Raw genomic sequence first — 19,194 nt, forward strand, 5'->3', positions numbered from 1 at the left:
TTTCCTTTTCAGCTGACATCACCAAGCCCTCTTATTTTTCAGCCCTAACTATCTGTCATATGGAGAATTTTTTTTTTTTTCACAACCCAGTAAATTCCTAATGGATAAAATCAAGTAATATCAAAATCATTTTTCACATAGAAATTGCCATGTCAGGGTCTAAGGTGGTTGCATTAAATATATAGAAGTATATGTTGGATGCTCATAACCTAGATTCTGCAGTGTATGTGTGTGTGTGTGTGTGTGTGTGTGTGTGTGTGTGTGTGTGTGTGTACAGCCTTGAGCGGTTGTGCTACTGTTTTGAAGTAAGGAGGGCTGCAAAGGGGCCACCGAGCTCTTACGCTTCTCTAGCCAAATTTTATTGCGGTGGTTTATGCGGTTTGAGAATACAAGATTAAGTCCCTCTGCTTTTGGAAGTAGAAGATCCTACTTGCATGTATAAGCCCCAAAAGCAAACCCTCAAGGAGCTGGACAAGCTCTTAAATCACTCTGACAGATCAGGAAGAGCCTCAAGCTCCTCATTGAGTCCGAATCCTGGTCTCTTTATCTCAGTCAAACTCGGATCCCTGTGCTCATGAACAGAAGAGAAAGCAATTTCTCATTAGTTAACTTTTATTGCAGATCGAGTTCTCTTTAAACACCTAAAATCTTTATGGATCCTAAAATCCATTTTTAAAGATGACATAAAAACAAATTTTTACAATTTAATTAGCACAAAATTGTAACATATTTTGATGATATAATGTGATGTTTTTCTAAATGCAACAAGATTTTCAACAAGAAAATGATGTTGCAGGACTTGAAGCTATCCATTGGGAATTGATTGGATTGTGCAAGGTGTCTTATGTGACAGGAGGTTGAAGGGGAGGGGCGAAAAATGAGAGGGCTTGGTGACATTAGCGGAAAGGAAAGTCATTTCAGAGGCAGAACGAGTTATTACATTTTGATGAAAAATTGCAAAAATCCTGATGAATCATTCACAATAAGACCAGGAACATGCAGTCTATTAATAAAGTAAAACTCAGTTTCAAATATATGTTGCTTTTAACCGTTTTTTTACTAAGTTTTCATAGTTTTTCATCAAAATCTCCTAATTGTGTAACAAGGGTCGCATAGTCAATGGAGAAGATTTATTAATAATATCAATCCAACTGACCATATACACAAAAAAAATTGCTGCATTACATTTTTTAAGTACAATCAACTTGGATGTTTAAGTCATTTCAACTTAAATTACATTAAACTGACATTAAAAAATAAATTGAAACTTGTATAATAAAAGTAAAAAAAAATTGCTTAACTTATTTTGGTGAGTTAAAGCAATGTAAAAACATATGTTGTCATAACTTATTGATCATATAATTTTTTACAGTGTATGATTCAGTCCTGTAGATGAAGTACACTGCATGAAAAGGCCTCTAGTCACAGCAAGGCTTCTGTCTACAAGAATATTGCAACACATCATCTACTAATGAATGCAAATAAGGGCAGAACAAACTCTTATTTGGATTTATGGGATAGAAATAATGCCTGTTCTCATAATGATCATCAGCACAATAAAACACAACACATTTATTATTATTATTATGAGTAATTTGCAGAGGCAGAACCAGCAGGCTTTAACAATGCAGCCAGATAATCAATTTCTTGTTTTTGTCTTGTCATTTTTAAACTCTTTTTTTTTTTCTCTCAACCGTTTGTTCTGTTTCCTAACATTTCCATTTGCAACTGAAAATTTGTTTTTAGGTTGTAGCTTTCCACACACTAGTACAGTAGCTTCTTGGGTTCTGTACTCCATTCCAGACCTGATGAAATAAAACTTTTTTTTTTTTTGATTGTGGGCTAATTTACTTGGGTCAAAACCATCTAACAACGCCTTAGCAACCACCCAGACCTCCAAAGCAACATGGCTTAGTAGTGCACGTTTTGCACTAATAAGTGCCACTCACATTTTCTTCAGAACATGTAAAAACAGCTATAAAGTTATTAGAAGTTTTTTAACGTTTTCTGATGTTCTGCTCTGTTTCAGATCACCGTGACAGAAACTGTATTGTTCTTGATAGAGTATACATCAAAAGATCTTGACAGTCGAGAGAAGACCATCGTGAATGGGGACTGCTGTTACCTCAACCCATTAGTGCGGAGGACTTTCCGTTTCCTTGGTATGTCACTGCTATTCCACTTTATTTTATGGATGTTTTTATGGAACGTTGTGCTTTCATCCCTGGCATTCAATTTACAGTTAAACCATTGGAATTACTTGGAAGTAGTTTTTCCCTCTTAACAGAGAGAGGTTGTTCCAACCAACGTTAAGTGCACTAGTGCCAAAAACCCTTGTATTTTATGATAGAACCTGTGAAGGAAGGTGTGTGAAGGACTTTATTACCCTTAAAGCAGTGCTTAATTTAAGCCGGATCCTGTTCCGAAAAATGTCAGATGTGGGATTTTTGCTTTCCGGCATTTGTTTTTAAACGATCCGGCATTAACATGTAAATTACATGGCGACAGTGTGTGCGTGTGAGAGACAGAGCGGATTTATACAGATGTATTTGGAGAGTATGTTTTGCTATTGGCCCTCAGCAATCAGCATATATATTTTTGACCAATTAGCTTTCTTAAGGTCAAAATCACTATCATTGGTTGGTGCTTACCGTTTATTGTAAAGCGTAAAGTTTTGAGAGACTGTATATAAATTACAGTCTAATAAAAATGAATTAATATCGCCAAAATGTCAAAAAGACAGTCAAGCATATTTTCATTTTCCATATTCACGAGTAAAGCTGATGGTGTTTTAAAAGAGATCCCGATAATCAGGATAGCGGGAGACATGAGCAACGTATCAGAAATCGATGTACGACGTCAAAGGTGCGAGAGAATATCACTGATCAACTGAACAATATTTGGTCTCAACGCAGCTATACAGTATATATGTTCTTAGGGCCGTGCAGAAACCTAATAATGATGCTCTTTTTTTTTTTTAATGAATAATGCTCTTATAGTTGTGCCATCGCGATTTTGTGACATCAGTGTATGTTCGGGAAAATTAAAGTTGTATGGTCAGTGTCAGTCACTGCGCCTTGAAATTGCTGTTTTTGATTAATCATTTACAAATTAAAGGAGTCATGACCTGTAATTTTCACTTTTCCACGAGAATCAATGTATGTTATGATTGCCTAACGATTATACACTGGCCGGGAAGCCGATATTTAAAAGTGAAGCGTTTGTTTACCCCTGGGTTCGTAAACCAGCCCACGTGCACGCGCACTCAAATACGAGATTTTAATTTCTGCCCCGACTTGACGTCAAGACGGGGCAGGATATACCATATATGGACACCGCAGACCTATGCTGCAGGAAGCCTGCTCTACCCCTCTCCCCCTCATATTCAGTCGCGAAAGATGCAGAAACGTAGTGCACACGTGAGTTGCTCTGTTGTTGACTGCCAGAATCAACATGTAACTTAAATGTGTTTTCTCTCCCAAGAACGGACCAAGCTGTCAGGGACCAGTGGATTAAATTCATTTTTAATGACGCGGTTCCTACAACCCTTCCCACTGGCTTAACGTTAGGTGTCTGTGCTAATCATTTTACGCCGGAATCGTTCACAAATTTGAATGTCTAAAAAACCACAACGTGAAACAAGGCAAAAACACCACATGATAGCAAACGTTGATCTCAATAACCACTGTAAGCTGATAAAAAAAAAGTAGACTACATCTCCGTTAATGTAATCTACATTAAATAAAAGGTATAATGTATGTCTCAGTCAAAATGATTGTCTTTACCATTCAGAGACATCTTGATGTAGACGTCCTTCCATCGACTCTACATCTTCCCTTTCCAGCTCAGGTTCAGAGTCTGGCTCGTGCATATACGGTTGAATTCCGTAGGTCGCGGCCAGGTCGGGTTCATTCACAACTTGCGCCATGATGTCATTTTGGAATGATATGCTGAAGTTACCTGCGGTGTCAACCCCCCTCCTTCCTGCCACCAATCAACGCGCCCCTCATTTGCATTATTAAAATGACCGTCCACGACAGCCAAAATATCGCATCAGATCTCGCGAGACAATAATGCCTTCAGAAATAAGGGTCAGAGGAGCTCTGTGTTTATTTTTTTTCCACTTTTCTTTTTTAGAAGGGCCTGAAAGACTATAATAGAGCGTGGGTATCCAAGGTAATACTAGGTTATGACTCCTTTAAGCTCTGCCGTAAAGTGAAGTTTAATTAGTGCTTCTCCGATTTTGCTTTCTTTGAGCATGTCAGCATTTATTTTGTGCATTCAGTGTGGATAAGCTACAACAGGTAAACATGTCAGCAGTGTGGAAGCATTTCACCATGACCAAAAAGGATGCTAAAGAAGCAATATGTAAAACTTGTTTGGCTGAAAACAAGGCTGTTCGTTGCTGAAGAACTTTACTACATCTGGTTTAATTTATCACCTCTTTATATCATGACACCATGAATAACAAACTGAGTTCAGTTACCCAATTACACAAATTTAATTAGCGAAATTAGTGAAGATTAAATGAAAACTTTAAAGTGCCCCATTATGCTTTTTCAGTTATTAATTTCATGTGCTGTGTAATATAGCTGTTTGTAAATGTAAAAGGTCTACATGTCGAGAAAACATCTAGAAATCCACTTTCACCCGCTTCCAAAGGATGTGGACTCGGGCAGTTATTGATACGGTAATACTGATGCCATTGTTACTGTTTGTATTACTCTATCAAGTGCTGAGAAACCCTCTGGAGCTGAAATTCAGATCTGGTAATGGGCGTTTCGTTTCCGACGTGTGCTAGACCAATCACATCCGACCAATCAGAGCAGAGAAGGCTCTAAGAAATAAGGGCTTTAAAGAGACCTGATCCTTGATCTAACCATTCCAGACACTGTGAGAAAAGAAATGCATGTAAGCTTATTGTAGGAGACCTCCAAAACAAAATTGGGACCTTTAATAGCATAATAGGGGCACATTTTGGTTTCAGTGTTTCTGTAAAAAAAAAATCATTTTGGTGCATTACTACTGGAAACACAGTCTGTACATCTATATGATCTACAGGTGTGTGTTTTTTGCTGTTTATGTAACCTAGCGTGCCCTACAGCATCATGATGGTAAAGCCTCTTCAACCACATCACATGTACTTAATGCAGTTTAACAAATTAAGACCAGACTTAATCTGTGATCTTTCTCTCTCTCTCTCTCTCTCTCTCTCTCTCTCTCTCTCTCTCTCTCTCTCTCTCTCTCTCTCTCTCTCTCTCTCTCTCTCTCTCTCTCTCTTTTGCTCACTCTTTCATTCTCTGTTTCATTTTGTCCCCCTTTTCAATAACTTTCTCCCTCTAATGCTTCAGTGTTTTTGTGAGATAAAGAAACAGCAATGTCATGGATTATTAGCCTGATCCCCACTTCCATCTCCTATTAATTTCTGCATTAAATGGTTCCTATTCACTGCAGACGCTCTCATTTTCCGGCAGAATATACAGTACTTTAGTCATAGTTTCACAGTTTCCAGTGCCTAGTCATCCAAGCTGCTTGTTGGACATCTGACGGCATTAGCGTTCTTTAAGACAAATCAGATAAGCAGAATTCTTCCTAAGCCTCCTACAGTGCTGAGAAGGTCACATTTACTTTACTGACAGCATCTGTCAATGTTCAGCAGAAAAGTCAGTGTGGCCCGGAGGAAATCAGATGTATCTGTCATGATTTAATCTACATGGTGACATTTTTATCTGTAAAGAGATATAATAGTTTATGTCAAGCTCAAAATCATCAGGTCTCACTCTCATGTTGTTCCAATCCAAACTTGTTTTATTACTTTTTCTGAAATAAATAAATAAATTAATGATCAGAAATGTAGGAACAAACTGAAATTTAAGTCGTTCGCTTAAATCTCATTCATGTTTGATGTTTGTGACCCTGTAAATTCATACAGGTTTAAGCAATATGGTTTGAGACGTTGTGGTCAGACATTTGGGATCAGTAAGATTTTTTTTGTTTGAAAGAAATTAATGCTTTTATTCCACATGGATGCATTAAATTGATCGAAAGTGACAGCAAAAATTCATAATGTTAAAAAAAGATTTATTTTTCAAACTTTGTATTCATCAAAGAATCATGCAAAAATGTATCATGGCAGCAAAACTGTTTTTAGGTCATCAACATGGATAATAACAATAAAGTTCTTAAGCAGCAAGTCCGCATTTTTGAATAATTTCTCAAGGATCATGTGACACTGAAGACTGGAGTAATAATGCTGAAAATTCAGCATTACATTTCAAAACATTAAAATATAAAACAGCTATTTGAAATTGTTTTTACTATATTTTTTATCAAGTAAATGCAATGCATATGAAACTTCTTTTTTTTTTTTTATTAAGCAATCTTACCGACACAAAACTTTTGAACCATATGTAAATATATTCACAATATAGCACAGGATAGAGTTCATTATTGCTTATAGAAAATGGTTATATGTAATAAAAGTATAAGGGACAAATAATCTATTATTTTACTAGGCAAATTCTTTATGGTTGTTGGGTATGAGTATCTGTTTTACAGGTTTATTTTTTTGAGTTTTCCCTTGTAAACCTGTGCTCTATCTTTTGAGTTTGATACTCAAAAGAAAAACCACCTAGATGTCATGTGTGTTTCCAGGCAGTGGAGGCTGCATGAAATGAAAATATTTTGTTTCTTCCTTTTTGTTTGAGGTTTGACGGTGCATCTCAACAGAAAAGCATCCAATGAGACCAGTTGCTTCGTGACCTGGAGTCACTGGCTTGTGTTATTTGCATAATGACTCACGCTGCGATGTTCTTTGGGAGAGATTAAATTTAGAAAATGGCTGTGGGTCATGGTGCACTCTGAGTTAGTTCAGACAGGCTTTCTCAGTAATATATCTCAGTCTCTCTGCTTGAGTAGAACTCCTGGTTCACTTCGACTCTTGATATAAAAAAGATCATGAATGAAATCAGAAAACACTTCAAAGCCGTGTGTGTTTGTGCCAATAAAACGCCTGTTCCTCCTCAATGAGATGCTATAACAATTTAAAACCAAGCTGAATTCATCATTATGAAGGTAACAGAGTAAAACAATGTCTTTTTATTTAAAACAGCCATAATTGGGTGAAATCTCTTGTTTTAATTTCAGCTCATTTAATTAGAATTCATGTTTTGTTTATTGTAAAAAAAAGTGTTATCTCTACATACTAAATGGTATATATATAAAATGGTATGTATGAATAATAATAGGAAGATCACTCCTACATTTATTATAGTCATTAGTAATTAAATTGTAACCTAATTTTGGCACACATGTATTGTTTTATGATGGAATGGACCCTGATACATAAAACATATGGAGCTTCTAAAAGTAAACACTTTTATGTACATTTGAGAGTTTAGAATATGAATTGCTGAATTGATTTTCTTGAAAATTTTGTTGAAAAATAAGATTGTTGCTAGGTTGACCATTTTGTGCATTTGTAATTAAGAGTTTTTATTTATTTATTTATTTATTTATTTATTCAATCTTGAATCAATATTTCATGTCCATGTATTTATTTATTTGCTGGATAATGCACAGTCATTTTAGAAAAATAAACTTATGCCATTTATGTAGTAGGGTAGACCACGTAAATTTGGAGCAAAAAATAAACACTCATGGACAGAAGTTTGAATCAGTTGAATCCATTCTGAATTAATTCACTGAATCAGAGCGGATATCAACGAATGTTCCAAGATTCACAGACAGCAATATGTTCCTTTGGTGTCCACGTAGTTGTTGAAATGTCCATGTGAAAGGAAGTGTGAATAAGCCATTTTTAGCCCCAGTTCGTTTGCAGACAGAACGCAGTTTAGAGACTGTCAGCTTCAAAGTTATATTGCCAACATAACAGAAAACAGGATTGATGTGATGCCAGCCAGTGACCTTATAAGATGACATTTTTATGTGAACCTCAGCTGGCATTATCACCTCTCTTCGTAAAATAAGACCATATTTTCTCTCCAAATCGTCTGCCAAACTTGTTTTTGCTATGTGTCACTTAAAACTCCACAAGGCGTTCCTGCGAGCGACTGTATTTATGCATGGAAACATGCTAAATGGTGCTTTGTTAATGTTTTCTGAATACGTCAGGCAAGAGTTATGAAAATGACTTATTGTTGATACAAGTCTTTCAATGGCCATAATAATAGCCTTGTCAAACCTGTCATTCTGTCGAGCTGAAAAGATGTTCTAAACAAGAAGAACATGACATTTAGGAGTGAAGGAGAAAAAATGAAGCTCGTTCAGAAACAATGCTTACTTCCTTTTCTTCTGAAAATATCTACAATTGTAAAAGACCTCAGAAAAGAAGGGAAAGAGAAAAGAAAGACCTCATCATGAGTTCGGGTTTCTCAAGCTCAATGGTTCTAATTTTTAAGAGGTGAACACCAAAAATGTTGTCTATATTCAATGTAGGCTCATTTTCTTTTACCTTGCATAGTTTTGTTTAGATTTTTGACAGTTAGGGCATGTCAATGTTGGGCTAGGTAAACATAATATTCATGATTAATTTTCAACGATCTCCAATCCATATTGATTCGTAAAATCCCAGGACCGACCTGTAAACCCTTTGCCAGTGATTCCTGAAGTCAGGAAGTTTGCAGAACGAATTGAATTTGATCAGATAAAGGTTCTTGAAACGCAAAACGATGATGATATTGATTTGTCTTCGCAGGCTGCACGCAATATCATACAGCAGAACTAGTGTAGTCTGATTCACAAAGCAAAAATTGTGCCGATTCTTTTTAGTGAATCCAAAACATAAAGCGCAACCGATGTAGCCCAAGAACACATGTCTCAATCATCATCAAATCCGACGCTAAATGAACTCACTGAATCAGAACCACACACACACATACACACACCACTCAGATTCAATGAGTTCAAACTCTTATTTACTTTACTTTTTTGCAATTTTTTGTGAATATAAGTATATATTGAAAATTGTTTAATTAAATGAAGTAAATCACATCAGAGAAGCATTGTGAGTGTTTGAGCTCTCTTCATTGAGGTATTATAGCTTGATTTACAGAGCACCGAAGAGAAAGACTCTGTTCAATTAAGAAGATAGGTTATTATCTCATCAACTCAGAATATTAGCTTCTCTAATGCCTCCGCACAGCTCAGCCGCGAGATGTGTGCCACTGTAGATTATCTAGTCTTAGGCATATTCGTCCCCTTAATGTGCGCTAGTAGGAAAGTTTGATTCGGGTACACCCTGTGCTAACCGAGCCTACATAAACAGGCCAGGCACAACCGCTGAATAATTGAACCAATTTCCAGGTCATGTTTGTCAAATACATATTTTAAGCCCCACCTTGATGGATTCTCTTTAAGGGATTTTATACTTTTAAACTCAAATCAAGGCAGTGAATTTTTATATCAAATGTAGGAAGTTGTACTGGTTTTTCAGTGGCTGATGGTCACAATAGTTCCTCAAATCTTGCTAAAAAAAAATGTGTTCTTGTTTTTGTAGTAATTGGTATCTGTATCTGTTTTTCGTCTCCATAGGTGTATACTTGTTTGGCCTTTTCACCACAGACATCTTCGTGAATGCCGGTCAGGTGGTAACAGGGAACCTGGCCCCTCATTTCCTGACAGTATGTAAGCCCAACTTCACAGCTCTGGGTTGCCAGCAAGCTCTACGCTATATCAGTCATCAGGAAGCCTGCACCGGCAACGAGGATGACATCCTGCGTGCCCGCAAGACCTTCCCTTCCAAAGAAGCGGCGCTCAGCGTGTACGCCGCGCTCTATATGGCTGTGAGTATCTCTTAAATCCAACCTAGGCTCACTGGAATAACTTGCCTCTGGTGAGTTAAAACATTAAAACTTGCAAATGAAATGTTCAGTAAGTGATTCACACATGAACGTGAATCTTACAACGTTTTATTTTTTTGGTTGTTGTTTGTATTGTGGCAGTTCAGAAATGATTTGTCGTATGAATTGCGCTTAAAGGTTAATGCTCTATTGCGTTTGAAAATAACGTACCACCTACACTAAACCCGACTTAAACGTAACCGACAGTGTTAAATGGTTTGTTCACCCAAAAATGTATTACCCAGAAATAAATTCTGTCATTAATTACTCACCCTCATGCAGTTCCATACCCGTAAGACTTTCTTTCACCTTCTGGACACAGTCTTTTTAATGAAATCTGAGAGCTTTCTGTCCCTTCATTGACAGCATACGCAACTACCACTTTCAAGCCCCAGAAAGGTAGTAAAGACATTAGTCATCATTAGTAAGTAATCCATGTGACTCCAGTGGTTTTAACTTCAATTTTATGAAGCGACGCAAGTTTGTGCAAAAAAACCCGAACACACTTTATTTACAAAATATTAATCTTGAGAGCACCACTACGTACTATGCGTGTTGTGTTGATGAGAGAGCAGACATTGTTGCGCGAGTTGGATTAAGATTTTGTAAATAAAGTGGTAAATTATGTTTTTGGTGCAAACAAAGCACTCGCGTCGCTTCATAAAATTGAATTAAACCACTGGATTAACATGTATTACTTTCATGACGTCTTTACTTTCTAGGGCTTGAAAGTGGGGGGACAGAAAGCTCTCAGATTTCATCAAAAAGATCTTCATTTGTGTACCGAAGATGAACGAAAGTCTTACGGGTTTGGAACGACATGAGGGTGAGTAATTAGTGACAGAATTTTTGGGTGAATATTTTTTTAAAGAAATGATGCAGATGGTTTATGGCAATTTTTAGCATTGATGGTTATAACATGCTGTGCTTTAGCTGTTACACTGTTTCCATGGTAAACCTTTCTTGGAAAAGTTGTCTTTAAATGTATCTTTTATTCTTTATTTAGGTTTGATATTTTTTTAGCAGTGATGGTTAAATTAACATGCTGTGCTTTAGCTGTTAGACTGTTTCCATGGTATATCTTTCTTGAAAAAGTTGTCTTTAAATGTATCCCTTTTTAGAACTACTATAAACATGCTGATGTTTTGCGTTGTTTTTTGAGTGTCCCACTCCAAACTTTGCATTAAAGGTATAGCGGAGGATCTTTCCAAATTTTAGATAAGACCCGCCCTCTCCACTTTTTGAAAAGTTTGATTGATTCACCAGAATGATTGACAATTAGGAGGACCAATAGTTTAGACTACCCACCAGGAAGTAAAACATCCTCCGCTATACCTTTAAGATAACACGTCAATTTAAAATAGTCCAACTTTTCCTCCATAAAAACATCATATTCGTTTATAACGTGTAACACGGACCCTGTAACGTCATCTGCGAGTCCTTAGAAAGTCCAAGTGTGGGTATCTGCATGTCGGAGTAATGGGCATGAAAGATCTTTTCAATTGGTTTCGAAAGCTGCCTGTTGGGGTGTGGGGTTAGTTTCTGTTGTAGCGTTATGTATTTTGGCATACCCCTACCTTTCGGCATGCCCATTACTCCGACCTGCAGCTATCCCTGTCTTAGAAAGTCATTAGCTTTGAAGTTCTTCAAGATGGATGTTCAAAATCAAAGCACATCCATCTGCAGCTCTACACACTCACCTTCATTAATGAATGTGATGTAAAGTGACAACCGTCAATCTGCTTTTGCCTTTAAGCTCTTTTTTAAATACTGCGGTCATATGAAGGTGATTTGGCCTGTTCTTACAGCAAGCACCACTTGCTCATTGTATTGCATTCGGTGGGTTTGAATTTTTAATGGCCAGTGCGAATCATTGATATGTACATCTCTGCATCTTATAGTGAACGTCATGAAGCAGGCTTATCTCGAGTGCATCTAGGAGAGATGGCACCACGCAGGACTGCGTTTGAAATGCAGATGCAAATGAACAGGAGCTTCATTTGGATTCTGTGCATAGCCTGATCAAGCACAGATATGGCAGAAAGCACTATAGCGTGAACACAGTCATTTGTGGCAAGGACTTTTTTCTATGTAACAGGCAACAGAAGAAAGTGGTAACTCTTTTTCCATGAACGCTGTGGTCGCCCTGTCTGTCAGCAATCTCTTCGGCAGGAAGATTTGCCATTGAGAAAGGAAATGAGAGTTGGATTGGTGTGAAAAGATTTAGGGCCCTATCTTGCACCCAGCGCAAGTGACTTTGTACACCGACGCATGTATCATTCCTATTTTGCACCCGCGCAAAGCGGACTTTTCCCTCCACAGAAGCACGTCGGTTAACTAAGAAATACACTTGCGCTCCCGGGGGCGGTTCAGCGCAAAGAGGAGGCGTGTTCCGGCGCAAACGTTCCTTCTTGCTATTTTGCAGGTTTAGAAAACAATTGCGCCACTAACCAGGAAAAAATAGTTTAAAGTCAGTGGCGCGTTGCGCATGTTATTCATAGGCTATTTTAAGGGCGCATGCTTGGCCATAATCAATGTAGCGTGTGCACAACGCGCACTTTGATTCTCTCATCTACACAGAAGCAGCAGTTTTCATTTTTGCAAATCATACATTATTACGATAGATAGATAGATAGATAGATAGATAGATAGATAGATAGATAGATAGATAGATAGATAGATAGATAGATAGATAGATAGATAGATAGATAGATAGATAGATAGATAGATAGATAGATAGATAGATAGATAGACAGATAAACAATTTATTATAAAAGCATACATCTAGCTTACACATTTACCCAAATTAACCGAAGTTAATTTGGGTGGGTTTCTCCATTTCAATGTAACTTCTCTCTTTTACGGCCGTGACGAGAGCGTTGCTCTCCTTGGCTGTGAACCGCTGCTGGCGCGCGCCTGGCAAATCCGCCGTTACAATAGCAATCCGCTATGGAAAAAGCGCATCTGCTCTTAAAGGGAATGTGAGATGACGCTCTGATTGGTTTATTTCACGTTACGCCCAAACCACACCTATGAATAATGAAGCTACTTCAGACCAACCCATTTTAGATTTGCGCCTGGCGCAAGAGTCATTTATCCCGCCGGGAAAATAGCAACAGCGCCGAGACCCGCCCACAAAGTTACTTGCGCTTTGACACTTGCGTTTCAGATCGTTAAAATAGGGCCCTTAATGTCAATTTAAAGGTTTTGTCTGGACATTTCTTGTATGGGATCAATTGGTGACTCAATTGGTTTTGAATGAGGCTTTGTTTATACTGAACATAATCTGGTTTATTTTAATGGTTTTGCGCTTTGTGTATCATAAAAAAAACGAATTGAAATATTTTAAAGAGTATTGTGGTTGGGATTTGTAAAAATCATTGTATACCAACTGAGGAAACAAACTACTTGGTCTACACTAGTCTGATCTGACCATTCAGACTGAAACACATTCAGATCAGATTTGAAATCCGTTTAGGGTTGAAATCAGATTTTAAACCACGTTTTGTGGGCTTTTTTTGTGTGCTATTTGTGCTATTCAGACCATGAGCAACTAAATGGATAGATTTTAATCCAATTTCAGTTTTGGACCCGAATTGGATTTTTTTAAAATACTTAAAAACTTAACATTAGTTGTTGCCTTAAATGAAGTATAATCAAATTGGAAATAATTTCAACTCAAATTATATTAAACTGAAAAATCTAATTGAATCTCTAATTGAAAAAAAAGAGTTAAATTTTAATGAGTTAAAATAATTATAATTATAAAATAATTTAAAACATATCAAAATCAGATTTTTGCCTTTTGTGTGTGCAGATGCCCACCTAAACTGAATCTCGCAAATCATTTTAGAAATGGGCTGCGAATCTAGCTCTAACCATCCCCATAAATTAGATAACATATGAGCTTTACTTATTCATTCCCATTTTAATCACCACTTTTATGGCCTCCCTTAATTTTTCAATTCATGGTCTAATTAGCCACAATGACCCGGTTAGGATACCAGACGTCCTGTACAGATGAGCGGACTATGAAGGACAGAATCCAAAAATCAAGTAATGAGCATCTGGCACGGTTTAGTCCTCCTTTTCATCAGTGGTGCTGCTGCAGATGTGCGTCAGGCCCACAAGGAAAACTCAGTCCGTAGGGAATGGGAATATCTCATCCCAGCTGTTAGTCGAGTCGAGCCCTGATGACTAGAACTCCGAGAGAATCACGGTGTCCTGGGAGGTTCGATTATTAATGTAGACACAAGAGGAGTCTGATTAGTGTCTGTAGGATATGCTGTACTGTGTCAGAGAACTTTGAATTTTTGACATCCTGCAGGGTGTCTTTGAACGAACGTGCTTCTCCAATCAAATGAGCAGATCAATCACATTTTGTATGTAGGGCAGCAAGTGGAGAGCTGTTGTTTGAGCTTGTACTGTATGTTCTGCAGAACCAAGAGTGAGCTAAATTCTTCCTCTTTAACATTGTGATTAATTAGAGACTAACAAGTTGATAATCTAGATTAAATACTCCACAGTAAATATGCGACTGCTACTGATTTTAAGGCTGATCTGATGTGTTTTACATTGATAAAATAGTCACAATTGTAGATTTCCATACTTTGGTCATGTGTGTTGGTATTTAAGAAGTTCATGTAGAATGCAGTTTTGTAAAATGTGAGAAAAAAAAAATTATCTAAATGCTATTTATGAATATATTTATTTTAGCACTGGTTTAAAAATATTTAAAGTAAAAATATATACCTAATCTTTCAAAATTTTGGGGTCGATAATATTTTTTAAATGTTTTGGAAGAAGTCTCATCTCACCAAGCCTGCATTTATTTCATTAAAAAATATAGTAAAACTGTAAAATAAAATAATACTTCACAATATTACTATGTAATTTATTCCTGTGATGCATCATTACTCCAGTCTTCAGTGTCACATGATCCTTCAGAAATCAGTCTAATGTTCTGATTTGCTGCTCAAGAAACATTTCTTATTATCAATGCTGAAAACTGTTGTGCTGCTTAATATTTTTGTGGAAACCGTGATTCCTTTTTTGATTCATAGATGAATATAAAGTTCTAAAGAACAGCCAATCAAATTGGTCTCTCAAGTAGGGAGTAGCTCACTAGGTTTTTGACTGGAGCTGCACATTTTCTGACTTTTGAAGAATGAGGTGGCAATGAAGTCAGAAAAGTGAGTTTGACTTTGTCAAAGTCCCGTGGGATGAGATTACTTTACTCCAAAAACTATTAAGGCAAACTGAGAGAGTTTGATAAAGTCATTGAACAAATACTCTTTTAATGTGACGTTCTCAGTCCTGAACATGATAGCTGTCACAGATACAATAAAAATGTCTTTTTTATGTCTTCAGATGATGTAAATGAAAGTTTATCACAGCTGATGGCCAGTCGACCCGACAGAAAGGACACATAGTATCTCTCGGGGAAGAAGTTCACGGCTGTGCAACAGTGTGTAAAATTGATATTTTGACAACTTACTTTAAAACAGCTTTCAGGCAATCCAGAGGCTCTGCCCTTGACCTGAGAGATGACGTTTTGTTGCATTCACAAAGACTACATGGTTTTTGACAGTAGCCCTGAAGGCAGATGACTGAGGACTCATACCGGCTTCTGAATCCCACATGCAAAATGTAGGACAAGTGAAAAGTCAACATGCAACAGTGCTTGCAACCCATTTTACTAGTTAAAAAAAAAAGTAAAAAAAAAAACATAGTTGTGATACACAATTTTTTTCGTAGAAATTAATACTTTTATTCAGCAAGGACGTATTAAATCCATCAAAAGTGAATTTTTTTGTGCCAATTGAAAACTGTTTCAAAAATAAATGCAGTTCTTTTGAACTTTCTGTTTATTAAAGATACCTGAAAAAACATGATTTCCACAAAAATGTTTTTCCACAATAACATTGATAACGTTTCTTGAGCAGCAAATCAGCACATAGGAAGATTTCTGAAGGATCATGTGACTGAAGACTGGCGTAATGATGCTTAAAAAAATTTGCTTTGAAAATATATAAATAAAAAATGTTAATGCTAAAAGTGAATTTAAACATCACAACATTATAATGTACACTATGAAAAATTTATATTTATTTTGAGATTTCCTAAAGATTACATTTTATATATTGTAAATAAATAATATTATAGTAATATTAATATTAGTTAGAGTTTTTAAAGATTGACTTTGAGTGTTAGATGATGCCAAAATACTTTACTGCTTAAATAACACTATACAACTGAGCTTCATATTTCTGTTTTTAAAACCTTGCCACATAGATGTCCATTGGAAGTGCATTACAGTATTTTATATATGATTTGGGATTTCATTAGTCTGTCGGATCTGTCTGGTTTATATTCTCTAAAAACAGAGTCATACATATTGAGATTTGAGGACACCGAAATATGCCTGCTCACCTCAACTCCTCAGATGGAATAAAATGACCTTTGAATACTAGAAAGAGACACTGAAAGAGCGAGACTTTGAGAGAGACGGCGCTGTATGTCTCAGACTCGCACAAGGTAACAATTACTGTCTTTGTGTGGTGTTTCCTTAGGAGTGATGGCTGATTATCTATGACCTTCAGCGCTAAAACACATGCATACTCCAGAATGAGTCGGCAGGACTGTCCCTCATTTATTCACATTTTCTCTTTCACTTTGCTATGACATGACTTTCAAAGTCACAAATTTGTTTTGCCTCTGGATAGATAGGCTTGTTTTGGTCACTCTCTCTTTGCCTGACTGATCTTAATGTGCGTTGGATAGCTATTCACCGCCTCATGGGCCTTCTTTAGAAAACATACACACACAGTGACATGCCACACAGACAAGGGCTCAACCATTAATACACACCCTTATACTGAGGAAAATCTGACATGAGATATTTTGGTTTTGTGTGCGTACACGTGTGTGTGTGTGTGTGTGTATACTGTACATGGTGAACAATTGGGTGTTCACACTTTACAAGAACCAATTCAAATCTTGTTCAGTAACCATAAAGTGAGCAGTTTTTTAATACTATTTCCACTTGACTTTTCATAGGCCACATTCTCACAGTTTTTTACAAATTTAAAATGATATAATATAAATTTTGTGATTGTAATAATATTATTACAGTGTAAAAATAGAGTATTTTAGAAAAATAATAAAAATAATTTGTAAAATTAAATCGCAGCCTTTGCGATTTGATAATTGCACTAAGCGACATTGATTTTATTTTAACATATTGTGCAGCTCTACCCTCAAATCGTTGTTTTCTCACCCTGCAAAATGTACAAATTCCTTAGTTCATAGTACGTTTTAGTGCATATCCTTGTGTTTTTCTCTGGGTTTTCCATCTGATATGTCTATAAAACAGGGTGTGCATTACGGGGGATCTTGGGGGACACCCAAATGACTTGTATATCAAATGTTTCAACAACATTTTCAGAAACGTTTCGGTAACCACAGAAGTCAGATAAGTTAGTCAGAGCACATATTTTCACCTAGTCACAAATAGATAGTCGCAAACAGAAGTCACATTCGCCTGAGGAAGTAACCATGACAACAGTTTGTGTCACTATGTAAGGCTCTCTTTGTCCTATATGGCAATTTATATTTGTGTTTGTGGTTGCTCTATATGTCTCATATATGATTTGGGTCTCCATATACCGACATAGTTTCGTTTGGTAGGAGGAAGGATTACGCATTTGACCTGACATCTGCTTCTCAAATCACTGAGGTCATGTGGTTGGATTGCTGTGCATTTTGGAATACATTTATTTACATTTGATATTTTTATGATTGGTTAACTATCCAACCAGTAAAAAACACAAAGTGACCATGTGCACAGTAACTGCCCTACTAATCGAGGGGCAGAGCTACAAAAAACTATTTGGGTTGTATGAGATAAAGCACAAATGATTGCATATCATATCATAATAGTATGTGTTACTTTGTTTTTCTCTGATTTCAGATGTACATTACATTTACAGTGAAAGCCAAAGGAACTCGTCTGGCTAAACCAGTCATGTCTTTGGGCCTGATGTGCCTGGCCTTTCTAACGGGTATTAACAGGGTGGCGGAGTATCGAAACCACTGGTCTGACGTCATCGCCGGGTTTATCATCGGTGTGTCCATCGCCACCTTTCTAGTAAGTTTTTCATCAGGTGTTTCATTTTCCTGGTGTGTATTTCTGACAGGCTCTTTGCTAACATATAATGTAATAGTTGACACTCATCATTTACTCGCCCTCATGTCATTCCAGACCTTTATGATTTTCTTTCTTCTGTGGAACATACAAATTTGATGTTTTGCAGAATGTCCCGGCTGGCATTTTCTTTACAATGAGAGTTAATGGGTACAGGGACTGAAAACTCCTAAGTATGTATGTAGTCCATTAGGCTTGTGCATTATATTTAGGGTTCCATGGAAAACCTGGAAGAATTTCAATGTGATTTTCAGGCCTGGAAGTCAAGAAAATAAGTAAAATTGTTAATTTGCACATTTTTGCACATTTCTATTTTTAGATATCTCTAGTGCTTATGTAAAATAGTAAAATGTACATTTCAATATTAACTTAAAATTCCCTTATTTGTATCTGATTGGACACACTGGACAACAATCTTGAATAGTAATGATCAGGCCTATACATTATTATTTATATAGTATACATAGTTATTATGGAAGCTTGTTGCCACAACGGAATAAAATAATTCACGACTTTTTATCTCGCAATTATGACTTTTTTTCTCAGAATCGCGAGATGTAAACTCGCAATTGCGAGAAAAAAGTCAGAATTGTGAGATTAAAGTCGCAATAACTTTCATTATTTTTTATTCTTTGGTGGAAACAAGCTTCCATAATTTCATAATTTTTTTTCATTTTAGTTTAAATGTTAGCAATTTTGTTATGTGCTTTTGTCCTTTTTCAATATTTCTGTTAAGCTTTTATTGTAGTACTTCTACCTAAACTTATTTAATTTTTTAAAATATTTAAATAGTCGTAATAATAGTTGTAATATTTATCATTTACTTTATTTCATCTTTATTTCAATTAACGAAAATGTTTTAATAGTTTGTTATAGTTAACAGCCAATTAGTTAACAACAGCAACACTTGAGTTGTGTGTGTGTGTGTGTGTGTGTGTGTGTGTGTGTGTGTGTGTGTGTGTGTGTGTGTGTGTGTGTATTTAGCTAACATATTGTGAACAAAGTAATCTGCTAGAAATTGCATTTTATGAATACAGTATATATTTTTTTATTTAGTAATCATAATTAAATACAAAATCTATAGAAACTCACTGTTCAAAATGTGTGGGAATCCTTCTCATGTAAGAC

The 19,194-nt window shown here is 36.4% G+C and overlaps 1 protein-coding gene across 8 annotated transcripts in view; it reads left to right on the plus strand.

The window, feature by feature from the left end:
- The window catches only part of plppr5b (phospholipid phosphatase related 5b), a 55,250-nt gene that overhangs the window by 22,975 nt on the left and 13,081 nt on the right, over nucleotides 1–19,194 (plus strand). For all 8 annotated transcript variants that reach the window (XR_014209801.1, XR_014209802.1, XR_014209803.1 and 5 more), the window contains 3 exons: nucleotides 2,030–2,162; nucleotides 9,553–9,803; nucleotides 17,833–18,009. Coding sequence is in view for 4 of the 8 variants with exons in the window: in XM_082183693.1 (XP_082039819.1) it covers nucleotides 2,030–2,162; nucleotides 9,553–9,803; nucleotides 17,833–18,009 (561 nt within the window). In the remaining 4 variants the exon portion in view is untranslated. The remainder of the gene's footprint in view (nucleotides 1–2,029; nucleotides 2,163–9,552; nucleotides 9,804–17,832; nucleotides 18,010–19,194) is intronic.

The sequence above is a fragment of the Leuciscus leuciscus genome (genome assembly GCF_965113295.1).
Source record: "Leuciscus leuciscus genome assembly, chromosome: 11".
Classification (NCBI taxonomy): domain Eukaryota; kingdom Metazoa; phylum Chordata; class Actinopteri; order Cypriniformes; family Leuciscidae; genus Leuciscus; species Leuciscus leuciscus.